Raw genomic sequence first — 14,238 nt, forward strand, 5'->3', positions numbered from 1 at the left:
TTTTTTCACCGTTAGCCAAAAGGGAACGCTGTGGATTAGGTCTCTGGTAAGAGATAAAATCAGGTATGTTGGCAATTTTATAACAGCTCTTTAATGACCCACGGATGCTAGAAAACCCCAACAGGAACCCAAATTTCTGAATTCTGAGTAGCGAATTAATTAAGATTAGCCATTAAAACAATTGTAGATAGTATCATGATTTAGACTCCTGGTCCCTATAAAAGTCTTCTTTTCATGATAAAATTATATATAAAGAACAAAAGGAAAGGAGCCCTGTCCTTTCTCTCTTCCTCCCCCCTTTACCACTCCACTTCACCAAAAGAGATCTGGAATTTTGTTCCTATAAATCTCTCAATATCATGACTATGAGAGTCTTGCTTATTGACTGGGATGGATTTAGTGACCCTTCTGACTTCTGTGCAGCCTTGACTTTGTCATTAAGAATGTTCTAAATTTGAGGCACCTGGGTGGCTCTGTGCGTTAAGCGTCTGACTCTTGATTTCGGCTCAGGTCATGATCTCGTGGTTCGTGAGACTGAGCCCTGAGTCGGGCTCTGTGCTGACACTGTGGAGCCTGCTTGGGATTCTCTCTCTCCTTCTCTCTTTCTCTCTGCCCCTCTCCTGCTCACTCTCTCTCTCAAAATAAATAAGTCTAAAAAAAAAAAAAAGAAAGAAATGTTCTAACTTCCATGCAGCACCTGCCTCTTCAGGCACAGTAGAGCACGCTGTCGTATGTGACCAAGACCTGACCTCTCTGCCCCAGATACTTGGGGAAGCCCTGATGAAAAAAAATTTTCGTTTTCTCTTCATGGGAATCAATATAGATTTCTCTCAGGTAATTCTGGAAAAGCAGTGTGCGTACTTTGATTGCCACAGTTCAACAGGAACTGCAGGAGACAACCCCAAATACAGGTGGGAACCTCGGAAATTTCCGGGGTAGGGAGTTTGGAGAGCAAGAACCAGGGTGAACAGAGAAACAAATGGGGGGCAAAGGCTCTTGTGTCTTCTCCAACGGAAGATGAGCTCCAGGCGTATCTAGCAGGACCCTCCCACTGAATCCATCTCCAACCATATGAACGTCCCTAGTCAATAGGGCTACAGAATGGTATGCAAGGCCAAACCTTGGGTATATAGCTTCCTCATTTGTTTTCTCGTTTTGATACAGAACTTGTTCATCATCCTGGCCTATAAATCTTCTACTTTGCAATGAAAACATTTTCATCACAGTGCCTTCCATTGGGTTAAGACAGAAAATTAGAGCCCCCTCCTTTGACCAAACATTCCTGTGGCCCTGAAGGCAGGAGTTTCCTCATGCCTAATAATCACTGGGGCGGAAGGAATACAGAGGAGTCATCACAGCCAGTGCCCCGTCTCAAAGCAGAACAGTGACAACTTTATCTCAGATGGGTGGGTACCTTTTTACTTACAGAAATATGCTGTAAAGAGACAGAAATTCTCCTTAGTCATTTATTCTGGGATTTAACAGCCACCGTGTCCCAAAGTTCATCCCTTTATCAAACTCCATTCTTCTCTGCTATGGTTTAATTAAACCTGTTCACTCTTGTTTGATCTTCAATAGCAAGAAGAGGTGGTTTGCATTCCTGTTCAATATGGCCCAGAGAGCACAGGAGAGAACTCCCTGCTCTTTTCCCACCAAAGAGTGAGGGATGAAATGTAAAACTAGCAATAAAGAAAAATGAGCAAATAAATGAGGGAGTAAGTAAACAAATAAATAAATAAAAAGTTAAAAAAGGTTTTTAAATATTTATTTTTGAGAGAGAGAGGGAGACAGGGCGCGAGCAGGAGAGGGGCAGAGAGAGAGAGGGAGAGGGAGACACAGAATCCGAAGCAGGCTCCGGGCCCTGAGCTGTCAGCACAGAGCCCCATGCGGGGCTCGAACCCACAAACCTTGAGATCATGACCCAAGCCGAAGTTGGATGCTTAACTGACTGAGCCACCCAGGTGCCCCAATAAATAAAAACTTTGAAACTACAAAATCATGCCCAGAAACAAAAACAAGACTCCTTGTGGAATAAAACATAGAACAAAAGTACAGCAATAAAGGGAGGGGGCCAAAGCCATATGGTCCATGTGGCAGCTGAGACTGGATACAGACAGTTGGGACCAGACAGCCGGGCAAGAACTATGGCCTCCAAGTGGCTTCTCATGTAAAGGTGGAGACTAGGGCCCCACTCCTCACATGTAAACAGGGATGGACATAGCTCTGCCTACCTGAGGTGGCTCTCCCAAGGTAGGCAGCTGTAGCTGAGGTCACAGTACAAGATCATTATCAGGGACTAGCACTGCACAAGAAAACAGAGGTCGAAATAGACCATCCAGGCATAAGGGAGCCCAAGCTGAAACACTAATGTAAACACTAGTGTAAACACTAATGTAAACACCTGGTTCAGAGCTAAGTGAACTGTGTGGCCTGGAACAATCTTTCCATCAGGAAGGAAGGCCTTATCCAAACAAACAAGCAAACAAACATTTTAGAAAACAAGGGGAAATTCAGATCTAAGAAAAGCCGTCAAGAAACCCAGTACAACTGAGAATTCTCACCAGGAAAAAATACAAACATTTAACCTATCTAAAATGGACCCTAAATAAACATTTAAACGCATTAAAGAAACAAAGAATAAGGTCCCAAGAAATAATAACAAGGGTTTATAAAACAGCAATATGTAGGTATTTTAAAATGTAGTTCAAAAACTTAGGGGGAAATACAGTTATTGAAAATAAAAGAACAAACAGAACCCAACAGATGGCCTGAATAGTAGGCATGAAAAGGCCTGAGAAAGAATTCACGAATTGGAGGACAGAACCGAAGTAATATATCATTACGGGGAGTATGCCAAGACAGAAAAAATAAAAGAAGCATGAAGAGATAGAGGATACATTAAATGAGCTGCAAAAACATATGTCAAAGGCAACTTTGAGAACGAGGAAAAAAGAAGGGTAAGATGTAATGTTCAGAAAAACCATGAGTAAAAATTGAAGAGAAACTTGCGTCTTTTGGCTGAAAAAATGATGGACTGAGCAGGCTAAAGAAAAATAAATCCCACATCTACACCGTTCGTCATGTGCCTCAAAGAAAAAGAGGAAATCTTAAAAGCTGGAAGAAGGAGAAAACAGGTTGCCTAGAAAAGAACTACAATCCAACACCATACTTGTTATCCCCAAAGGAAGGAAGTCAACAGACCATTTATTAGTATCTTCAAAGTGTTGAGGGAAATTTTTTAGCCAGCCAAATTATCATTCAAGGATGAGGGCAAAATAAAGACATTTTTGCATATAAGGATTGGGGAACCTTCGTACTATCTCCCACAGAAAGAACTGTTAAATAAGCCTTAAAGACAAATTTCTCTTTTCTGGTATTGATGGCCTCGATTCCTTTAAAACTTGTCTTTTCTCCCAAAGGAACTGCTGGCTTATACTTTGCTTTTTCTCAATACTTGCTTCCTATTCTGCAGCTGGGGTAGGTGATAGCCATAGTGCACTCTACCGTCTTCGGGCCTGTGTTTTGTATCTGGGTCATGCCTCAACCTCCCTCCCAGGGAAGAACAATGTCTATATAGCTTCGATACATTCCTATGGCATGAGACCACTTTTGGAGGCTTCCGGTGGAAAACAAAGTGGAAAAAAATCTCCAGGTTGGCCTTTTTAATGGGAAATTTTTCTCCCACCTACCAAACCTCTCCTTCATAATCCAGTTTCAGTAGAAGCAGCAAAGAAAGAAATATCAAACCTGTAAGCCTCATTTAGGGATTTATTACAAAAACCAACTTGCAGGTAGATCTTCCGCCAGGTCAGTCTCTTACATCTTGAAGCACATACTGTCATCATCAATACTCAGAATGATAAGTGTATGACATGGCATGATCTTTTGCCACGGGGGAAAGAAGTCCCTGTGTTCATCAGCGTGTATTTTCTGATCCAGGAAAGTGTAGTTCACAAAGGGGGTGACCGAGAGAGTTTGGGGGCTTCTTCTCCATTAAACACCCCCATCCCTATAACTGAAATGTTAACTGCATTTTCATTGAACCTTATCCCTAGCCCCATTCCTACCATTGCTGCCCTGACACTTTGGGTTCCTCTCTTTTAAGTTCTGGAGATTCTTTACTACTTAAAAAAAGCACCACCTACGCCCTAGACGAGTGGTCCTTTGTGTTCGTAGGGTCACATACACCCCCTTTACAAATACCAGTAAGATTATGGATGGTCTCTAAAGGAGTTTACATGTAGACATAGTTACACCAAAAATGAAACCGTTTTAGAGGGTTCACTGACCCCATAAAGCCCACCCACGGACTCCACCTCGAGAACCTCCATCCTAGAGGAAAAAAAGATCAATTTACAGGACCACAAGGCTTCTACTGCCCAGATCCCAAGGCCATCACTTAGCTTTTCCTAGGCCTGCTGTCCGGCCCACAGCATTCTCTTAATCATTCCACGCCTGCATGCCTCTGGTGTGGGAGCCAGGCCCCAGTCAGACGTGAACAAAGTGTCATTGAGGGAGCCGCTGCCTCAGACAAACACCCTAGCCGCAAACCATCAAAGTAGACGGTTCTAACGGCCTTGTGAAAGTCTCTGCCCGCCTCCCCCTTAGATTTGCTCTTAACAATGTGTACATAATAACTGTGCAGTCTGGAGGAGGTGACTATTCAGCAGGCAGGCAGCTTTATACTGTCATAAACCTCACTGGTTCAGCTCCTTTGATTTATGCAATCCCAGCACTAATTGCTTGAGACACGTGCCGCCATGCTACAATTCCCCTGGTGCCTGCTGCCCATGGCAGGAAGAGGCTGTTTATGGCACGAACTCTCTGGGCCACAATTCCCTTCCCCCAACTGACATCCACCTTCAAATGATTAAAAGCCCAATGAAAATCTGTTACTGGGTACCCAATAACTTATTAGAGCTTAGAATGGGCCCCGCTTGGGCTATAAACAGCATTTAGGGGCCAGCATGGCCTGCCTAAAAGCGTCCTATTGTTATTTCTGTCTGGAAGTTTCCCTTCTGGGGAATTAGGCAGATGGAGTGGGTTGGGTGGAAGAGGGAGGAAGGAGAACCACAGCGGGGAAAGAGAGAGGCAATCTGGTTTTACCTGGGCAGCGCGGGCAGCACAGATGTGGAATATGCATGGGGGAGACGCAGTGAAGGCTTGGACATCTGACTCGGCTGCAAAGCACATTCCCATTCTGAAAGAGAGGAGGCAACCACGAGAAAAAAAAATGAATGTCTTTCAAAGGTTACCTGTGGTCATGCCAGTCTGGGAAACAGGCACGCAGAGACTCACCCAGACAGCGAATGACGCATTCCCAAGGAGCTGAATGAAATCAGCATTTTCTTCCCTTTTCTCATCACTAGCACGTCTGCTGGGTTGGTGGATAGCTGGCTGGCATATCTTTCTGAAGCTGGGGTCACCACTGCTCTCGTTTTCAAAGCCTCCCGCCAACTGCGGACAAAAGCTCCTCCTGGCCTGGCTTTGTGGTGTTTCTAGCCTTTCTGGCTCCAGCTGCACATCCACAAGAGCCTAGTCTAATTACACGATCACCTGCTCAATACCACCGGAGGGAAGGGATAACCAGTGATGGGTCCCCCTTAGCTGCTACCCACCCCTGGGCATGGAGACATCCCTGACACATGGGTCCTGGATTCCACGTAACTCTGCCTGGGTCCAGCAGGCTGAATGCCTCCTCTCCGCCTTTCCTGTTTCAGTCGTAAGTTTTCGGAGAACGAGCTAGGCTTTGGAATTGAGCGGATTACCTAGTGTGCCTGGTGGCGGGGGGCAGGGGGGAGGGGGAGGGCGGTGACTGGGTCCCTGCCCAATTTACAATGACAAGATCCCTAGCTCTGACAGCTCTCAGCCATCGCTAGATCATGGGAGGCCTTTGGAAATCAATTGGGCATTAGCATATTTCCATCCATAATTCATTTCAAGCAAGGGTTACTTGCATCTATCACGCTCTTTTGGGGAAGAGGGTGACAAAGAGGATGTGGAAAGAGAAGATGCCAGCCCTTGAGCTGTTGGCTTTGGGATCATATTAACATTTTCCCTGCCCTGCAGACAGCAAAGCTCAGCCCCCAAGGGTTATCTGTCCATTTCCAATGTGTTGGGTCAAGAATCTGACACAATCTTGTCATACCAGGCAGTTAATCAGTCCCCAGATGCCCTATTTGATACCTGCCCTGGCCATTTAAAGAGGCAGGCTTCTTTGATCCAAATCCAAATGACCTTACCAGAAACCTTTTTCTTTCCTCATGGACTTTCTAGAACAAATTTTTGGAGTGTTGCATTTGGAAACACCACAGAGCCTCCTTTTGTGCCACACTCCTCAGAGCCAGGTGGTATCATCTTGAACTGAAATCACCAAAGCACATCAGAAACCACTCCTTCTGGCTGAGGCCTATGCTGATGCCTCCTTAATGCACTGAACTGAATTCTATTCTAGAGTTAATAGATTAACAAAAATAACAGTCATAGTGATAGTGATGATGACGATGATGATGACAGCAGCTGATGTCTCTTGAATGCTGTGACCAAGCACTGTTGTAACTGAAATGTATTAGTGAATTTAATCCTTACCACACCCATACGAAATACATAGTATCATGATCCCATTTTAAAGAAAAAGAAGCTGAAGGGATCGCAGAGAGGTTAGGTAACTTGTCCAACATAACACGGCTCACAGGTGGCAGACCCTGGATTGGAAACATGGTCTGTCTTGACCCCGGAGCCCGGTAGCCTCTTAACATTACCTCCTACTGCCCCAAGTTTAGATTTTCACATCCTTAAGATTCTAGAAGCCCAAATTTCTGTTTAAATGGCAAAAGAATCTGGCTTGCAAGTGACTGCTTCTGTTCTACCTGGGCACTAAGGAGGAGATACAGTCCTTCCACAAGGTCTCACGTGAGAGGCTGGTCTTGAAAATTCTTTCCATCTGCTCAGAGTTCTCTATTCTCAAGGCCTGGTACAAGGCTTCCTTTCCCAATTGGCCTAGTGCAGTGGTCCCCACCAGGGGTCATTTTGCTCCCCAAGCAACTCTGGCCATATCTTGAGACATTTTTGGTTGTCATAACTGGGATTGGTGCTATTGGTGTCTAGTGGGTAGAGGCCAGGGACACTGCTAAACATCCTACACAGTCCGGGACGGGCCCTACAACAAGGAAATATCTGTACCGGAATGTCAATAGTGTAGAGATTGAGAAACCCTGGCCTACTATGTGATGGTAGAAGCTTATCCAGAAAGATGGACCACACCTGTGGCCCTGGGTCAAGGCCACGGAAAGAAGAACATACTGCCTGTTTTGTCTATTGCAAAGATGGCATTTAACGTATCCAAACACCTCTCCGAATGATTGGTCAGGAGCCAAGGCCACGCCAAGAGAACTCCAATCATCAGCAGGTACAGGCCAAGGTTTCACAGCCTTGATCCTAATTATAGTTTCTGGTGGAGACAACAAAAAATACACTCTCCCAAGGAACCAGTGTATAACCTGTCCTCATCTTTTCTCTAAAGGCCAGCCTTGAACATGATCTTGGAAAACGGTTTTGTCTTACAATCCAGGTATTCTAATTGAGCTTTGCTTCCCCATTCCCGGGAATCAAACTCTTCTACCTTCTCCCACCGTGTCCCATATCATTTGGCTAAGAGACTATAAATATGTGTCCCAAGCAAATACTCAGGGATCCCAAAGGCAACAAGCCAAAAGGCAACAAGATGAAAAAGTCAGATGTTTGTTTTTCCATAGAAGCTGCTTCCTAACTTTTCTTAGGCTTTTACCGCCCATGCTTCCCGGCCATTCAGGCAAAGGAAGTATGTCTCAGGAGCAAACTGGGTAATCATATGCTGGGAAGGATTGTACCTCTGAGCAGATGCAGTTCACACAGTAAACCAACCCATAAGGTTCCAGGTAAGGATGCCATCTCTCACCCACTCTGTACTTCTTGTCTTGAAACACACAATATGTCTCTGAATCTGTGAGGAAGGAGATGGAGAATAGGGCAGTTAGAAACCACAGACAAAGTCATAAAATCCAAAGGGAATCACACTTTCCATCTGTTTTAGGGTACTTCAAGAGAAGAGGCATAGGGGATATTTCTAGAAGCCCTTCTAGGAGCTCCGTGTTCTACATGCTTTGCTTATTTGATCCTACGATGATCGAACAAGGTAGGCACTACCATTAATCTCATTTCATAGATGAGGGAAATCAAGGGTCCTCTAACCAGCAAGTAATTGACATGAGAGTCAAACCCAGGTTTGCCTCAGTGAAGCCAAGATCCTGATTACCGCTCTGTTCCAATGGTAAGATAAGGGAGCATGTTGGGTGTCCTTTTGGAAGAAGTTGTGCTCCTTGCTTTGGAAGTGCAAGCTAAGGTCTGAAATGCTGATCTCTCTTTCTCAGAGCTGCCCGGTGGTGGTGTAGGAGTAATGAATGAAAAGCACTGTGTTAAGTTCCTATAAATGGCTTTTGCCCATGCATGCTAATATCATTCAATTATTAGCCAAGTATTTTACACTTACTCTTTTTTTAATTAATTAATTAATTTATTTTGAGAGAGAGAGAGAACACAATTGGGGGAGGGGCAGAGAGAGAGGGGGACAGACAGAGAAGCCGAAGCAGACTCTTTGCTGACAGCAAAGAACCTGATGTGGGGCTTGAACTCACAGACCGCGAGATCATGACCTGAGCCAAAGTCGGACGCTTAACCGACTGAGCCACCCAGGCGCCCTGGACACTTATTGTCAGGCATTCTGCTAACTGCTGGGGATAAAATGGTGAGCAAGAATATCCGTAGTCTTTGCTCTCATTCAACTCAAAGACTGTTTCTTATGTAAACAACTCCCCATTTGCTCCAAAGTAATGTCCCCTTCCCCTTTGATGAAAAGAAACTTTCATAGCCACAGCCTGTCTTGTGCCACAGTTTCTTGTATTACTTTACAGGTCTTATTTCTCCATCAAAGTAAAAGCTCCTCAAAAGCAGGCAACATTTGGGGCGCCTGGGTGGCTCAGTCAGTTAAGCATCCGACTTCAGCTTGGGTCACGATCTTGTGGCTCCTGAGTTGGAGTCCAGCGTTGGACTCTGTGCTGACAGCTCAGAGCTTGAAGCCTGCTTTGGATTCTGTGTCTCCCTCTCTCTCTGCCCCTCCCTTGTTCATGCTCTCTCTCTCTCTCTCAAAAATAAACATTAAATTTTTTTTTCAAAAAAGCAGGCAACATTTATTCTTTGCTCTCTATCACACGGCCTACTACGCTGGGGCCAATAAATGTAATCAGTTAACAACTGACTGGTAAATGAATCTCCAAACATGTGATTCACCGAATCCCATCCTCGTTTATCTCCTGCTTCCCAACACACAAGGTCAAAACAAACCAAGACTCTTCTTGTAGCAAACATATTAGTTTCCCTCACTCTCCAGTACACATTTCGCTGATGAGCAAATTGAATAAAGAAAAGGCAGATGAGCAAGAAACTGGGAGAAGATCTTTCCAACAAATAAACTATGAGTATCGGGAACTTTTGATCATTTAAATTAATAAGTAAAGGACCAACCAATCCAGTAGAAAGATGATCTATTTACTTGAGACATGAATAACAATTTGGGGGAAGAAGAAATGGGAACAGGCAATAAACAGGAAAAGATGTTCAACCTCACTAGAAATCAGAGATTCAGATTAATACTACACTGAAAGGGGCGCCTGGATGGTTCACTAAGTTGAATGTCGGACTTCAGCTCAGGTCACGATCTCACAACTCATGAGTTCGAGCCCCACATGGGGCTCACTGCTGTCAGCACAGAGCCCGCTTGGAGTCCTCGAGTCCCCCTCTCTGTCTATCCCCCACTCACGCTCTCTCTCAAAAGTGAATAAATATTAAAAAAAAAAAAAGCTACACTAAGATCATTGTCTCAAGCCACTCACTCAAGACCCTCAATGATTTTTTTTCCAACCACCCAAAAATAAATTCCAATTTACTTTTCAAATCTTTGTTTCCAACTTCTTCGGAAGAATGAGCTGGGAGAGTCAGAAAATCTGGGTTTGAATTCTAAACCAGCTCTACCTGTGTGGCATTGAGCAAGTCACTGAAACTATCAGTCTTAAAAAAAATAAAAAATTAGAATTAAAAAACCTGCCAATCTGTTTTCCACACCTGTGGGACACAGATTATCTGCTTCTCAAGCGGAGGTTGGAGGAGTAAATGAAACTCTGTAAATGAAGAAGTACTACAAAACGTAGAGTGTCATTTTATATTAATTGTTTTCGTCTTAGAAAAGCAATGCATACTTAATGTAGAAACCTGGAAAACTTGCACAAAGTTCCAGAAAGAACAAAGTAAAAACATAAATGTATATACGTGAAAAACATTACACGCAATTCCAGCAAGAAGACAACCACTTTTAATATACTGGTAACTCAGAAATAGCCTGTGGTTGAAGAAAAAAATCAAATGGAAAGTTTCAAAATAGTTTGCACCAAATGAAAATAAAAACACGGCATGTCACAATCAGTGAGATTTGGCTAAAGAAGTACTCAAAGGCCTAGATCACTAGAACACCTATATTAGAAAAGGAGAAAACTCTCAAACCAATACCTTAAGAAACTAGAAAAAGTTGGGGTGCTTCGGTGGCTCAGTTAAGCGGCTGACTCTCCATTTCAGCAAAGGTCATGATCTCACAGTCCTGAGATCAAGCCTCATGTTGGGCTCCATGCTGGGTGTGGAGCCTACTGAAGATTCTCTCTCTCCTCCTCTCCCTCTGACCCTCTCCCGCTTGCTGTCTCTCTCTTTCTCTCTCTCTCTCTCTCTCTCTCTCAAAAAAAAAAAAAACTAGAAAAAGTGAGCAAAATAAACCAAAAGCATACAGAAGAAAGGAATAATAAAGAACAGAAATCAGTGAACTTGAAGACAGAAAATCAACAGAAAAAAAATCAGTGAGATTCCATGTGTTTTTTAAAATAAAATCAATAAAATTGATAAACTCACAAAACCAGCAATGACAAACATAGAGAGGATGCCAATTTCCAGTATTAGGGACAACAGAGAGGATTTCTTTAAAAGGATAAAAAAAAGAATATTATGACTAACTTTATGCCACTTAATTTAGCAAACTAGATGAAATGAATGAATTCTTGGAAAAACACAAATTACCAAAGCTCAAAGTAGAAGAGCTAGAGAACCTGAATATTCATATATCTTTTAAAGAACTTGAATCTGTAGTTCAAAACGTTGTCACAAAGAGAACTTCAAGGCCAGATGACCTCATTAGTGAGTTCTATCAAACATTCTACCAAACATTTCAGAAAAATGAAGAGGAGGGATTGCTTCCCAACTACATCGTTGATATGAGAATGACACTGACATCAGAACCAGATAAAGGTGTTATGAGAACAAAAATAAGTCTACAGACCAACGTCCCTCCTGAACACAGACACAAACATTCTCACTAAAATTTTAGTAAATTAAACCTAAGGATAAATAAAAAGGATAATATTTTGTGAGCAGGTGGGATTTATCCTGAAAGTTAAAGGCTAATTCAAGATTCACAACGTTCCCAATTCAGTCAACCTAATTCACCATATCAGCAAACAGGAGAAGAAAAATCATGTAATTATCACGATAGATGCAAAAAAAGCATTTAACAAAATTCTATATTCATTCGTGACAGAAACTCTCAGCAAAGTAGAAGGGGGGTCTTCCTCAACCTAATAAGGGCATCTTAAAAAAATTTACAGCTAACAGCATACTTTATGGAAAAAGAACACTTTCTCCCTGAGATTGGGAGTTACTCAAAGATGCCCGCTCCAGCACTCTGTGGAGATCCATGCCAGTGAAATCAGGAAAGAAAAAGAAGGAAAAGGTATGCATATTGGAGAATAAAACATAAAACTGTTCTATTCATAGATACAGCTCTCTACAAAGAAAAATCCCGAAGAATCTATTTACAGTTACTAGAAACAGTAAGAAAACTTAACAAGATTACAGAATACAAGGTCAATATCCAAAAGCTGATTATGCTAATGTATTCTAAAATAAATAATTAGAAATTGAAATTTGAGGGGCGCCTGGGTGGTTCAGTCAGATAGGCATCTGACCCTTGATTTCGGCTCAGGTCATGATCTTATGGTTCCTGAGACTCAGCCCCGCATTGGGCACTATGCTAATAGTGCAGAGCCTGCTTGGGACTCTCTCTCTCCCTCTCTCTGCCCCTTCCCTGCTCATGCTCTCTCTCTCTCTCTCTCTCTCTCTCTCTCTCTCTCTCAAAAATAAATAAATTCAAAAAGAAAAGAAACTGAAATTTGAAAAAGTATCATTTGCAACAGCTCCCCCAAAACATGGAAATACTGAGCTATAAATCTAACAGGGTATGTGCCAGACCTGTACTCAGGAACCTACAAAACAATCATAAAAGAAACCAAAGAAGGCCTAAAAACCTTGTTTGTGGATTGGAAGTCAAAATATTGTGAAGATGTCAATTCCCCACAAAGTGATTTATAGATTCAGTGAAACCCAATACCAAATATTAGCAAGATATTTTGTAAAAATTGGTAATCTAATTCCAAAATTTTTATGGAAAGTTAAAGGAGAATAGCCAAAACAATTCTGGCAAAGAAAGATTTGGTCTCCCATCCAAGTAGTAACCAGGCCCGACCCTGCTTAGCTTCTGAGATCAGACGAGATCGGGCGCGTTCAGGGTGGTATGGCCGTAGACTGACAAAGAAAGATTTGGGAGGACACATATGATGTCATTTCAAGACTTAATGTAAAATTATGCTTTTTAAGGCAATGTGGTTTTGGCAAAAGATTAGACAAATAAGTCAACAGAATAGAATGATGAGTCAAAAAATAGACCCACACTTACGTAGTCAATTGATTTTCAACAAAGGTATAAAGACTGTTCAATGGAGGAACAGTATTTTTTTTCAACAACTGCTGTTGGAACGTTTGGATAGTCATACACAAAACATGAAATAAAATGAATCTATATCTCAGACCACATACAAAAATTAATTCAAGATGGATCACAGATAGACTTTAACGTAAACTTTAATATTTTAGAACTCTGGAAGAGAACATTGAAGGCTACCTTTGTGATATTGGGTTAGGCAAAGATTTCTGAGATATGACACCAAAACTATAATCCATAAAAGAAATATTACAAAAAATTACCTCATCAAAATTAAGCACTTGTGTCTCTGAAAGAGTGTTAAGAGAATTAAAAAAAAAAGCCATGGGCTCAGAGAAATTATTTGCAAATCGCATTTCTGGTAAAAGCTTCATATATAAAGAAATCTCAAAATTTAAGAATAAGGAAACGAGTTTTACAATTTAGGAGCATCTGGGTGGCTCAGTCGGTTAAACGTCCAACTCTTGATTTTGGCTCAGGTCATGATCTCACGGTCATGAGATCGAGCCACACATCAGGCTCCGAGCTGAGTGTGAAGCCTGTTTAATATTCTCTCTCTTTCTCTCTTTCTCTCTCCCTCTCTCTCTCTCTCCTTCTGCCCCTCCCCCATGTGTTCCCTGTCTCTCTCTCAAAAATAAAATAAAATAAAATAAAATAAAATAAAATAAAATAGGAATACAATTTGAACAGACACTTTACCAAAGAAGATATATAGATATCAAACACATAATGAATCAGCAGGGAAATGCAAATTGAAACCACAATGACATATCACTACTCACCTAACTCAAAAAAACCTAACCATACTAAGTGCTAGTGAGGATGTAAAGCAACTGTAAAGCAACTCTTCATACTTTGCTGGTGGAAATGCAAAATAGTACAGCCACCCTGGAAAAACAACTTGGCAGTTTCTTATAAAGTTAAACCTACACTTACTGTATATATAAGCCAACAATCCCACTCCTAGGCACTTTCCTTGGTGAAATAAAAATGTATAGTCAAACAAAAACCTGTATATAAATGTTTAGAATGACTCTATTCATTGTCAACAAAACCTGAAAGCAACTCACGTGTCCTTTAACTGATAAATCTGTAAACATCCAAATAATGGACTATCAGTCAGCAATAAAAAGAAATGAATGTCTGAGGCATACAAACATAGATGAATCTCAAAAGCATTATGCTAAATTAATAAAGCCAGACTCAAAGTCCATGTATGGTATGATTCCAGTTATCTTCATTCCAGAAAAGGCAAAACAATAGGGAAAGAAAGCAGATCCAGTTACCAAGGACCAGGGTGGGGTAAGAACTTTAACTACAAAGGGACACAA

The 14,238-nt window shown here is 42.0% G+C and overlaps 1 protein-coding gene across 4 annotated transcripts in view; it reads right to left on the bottom strand.

The window, feature by feature from the left end:
- The window catches only part of CHRDL1 (chordin like 1), a 118,454-nt gene that overhangs the window by 79,026 nt on the left and 25,190 nt on the right, over nucleotides 1-14,238 (bottom strand). For all 4 annotated transcript variants that reach the window (XM_030306044.2, XM_030306042.2, XM_030306043.1 and 1 more), the window contains exons 3-4: nucleotides 7,869-7,981; nucleotides 5,107-5,200 (exon numbers count right to left, since the gene is read on the bottom strand). In XM_030306044.2, the coding sequence (XP_030161904.1) occupies nucleotides 5,107-5,200; nucleotides 7,869-7,981 (207 nt within the window). The remainder of the gene's footprint in view (nucleotides 1-5,106; nucleotides 5,201-7,868; nucleotides 7,982-14,238) is intronic.

This window comes from Lynx canadensis, chromosome X (genome assembly GCF_007474595.2).
Source record: "Lynx canadensis isolate LIC74 chromosome X, mLynCan4.pri.v2, whole genome shotgun sequence".
NCBI classification, from domain to species: Eukaryota; Metazoa; Chordata; class Mammalia; order Carnivora; family Felidae; genus Lynx; species Lynx canadensis.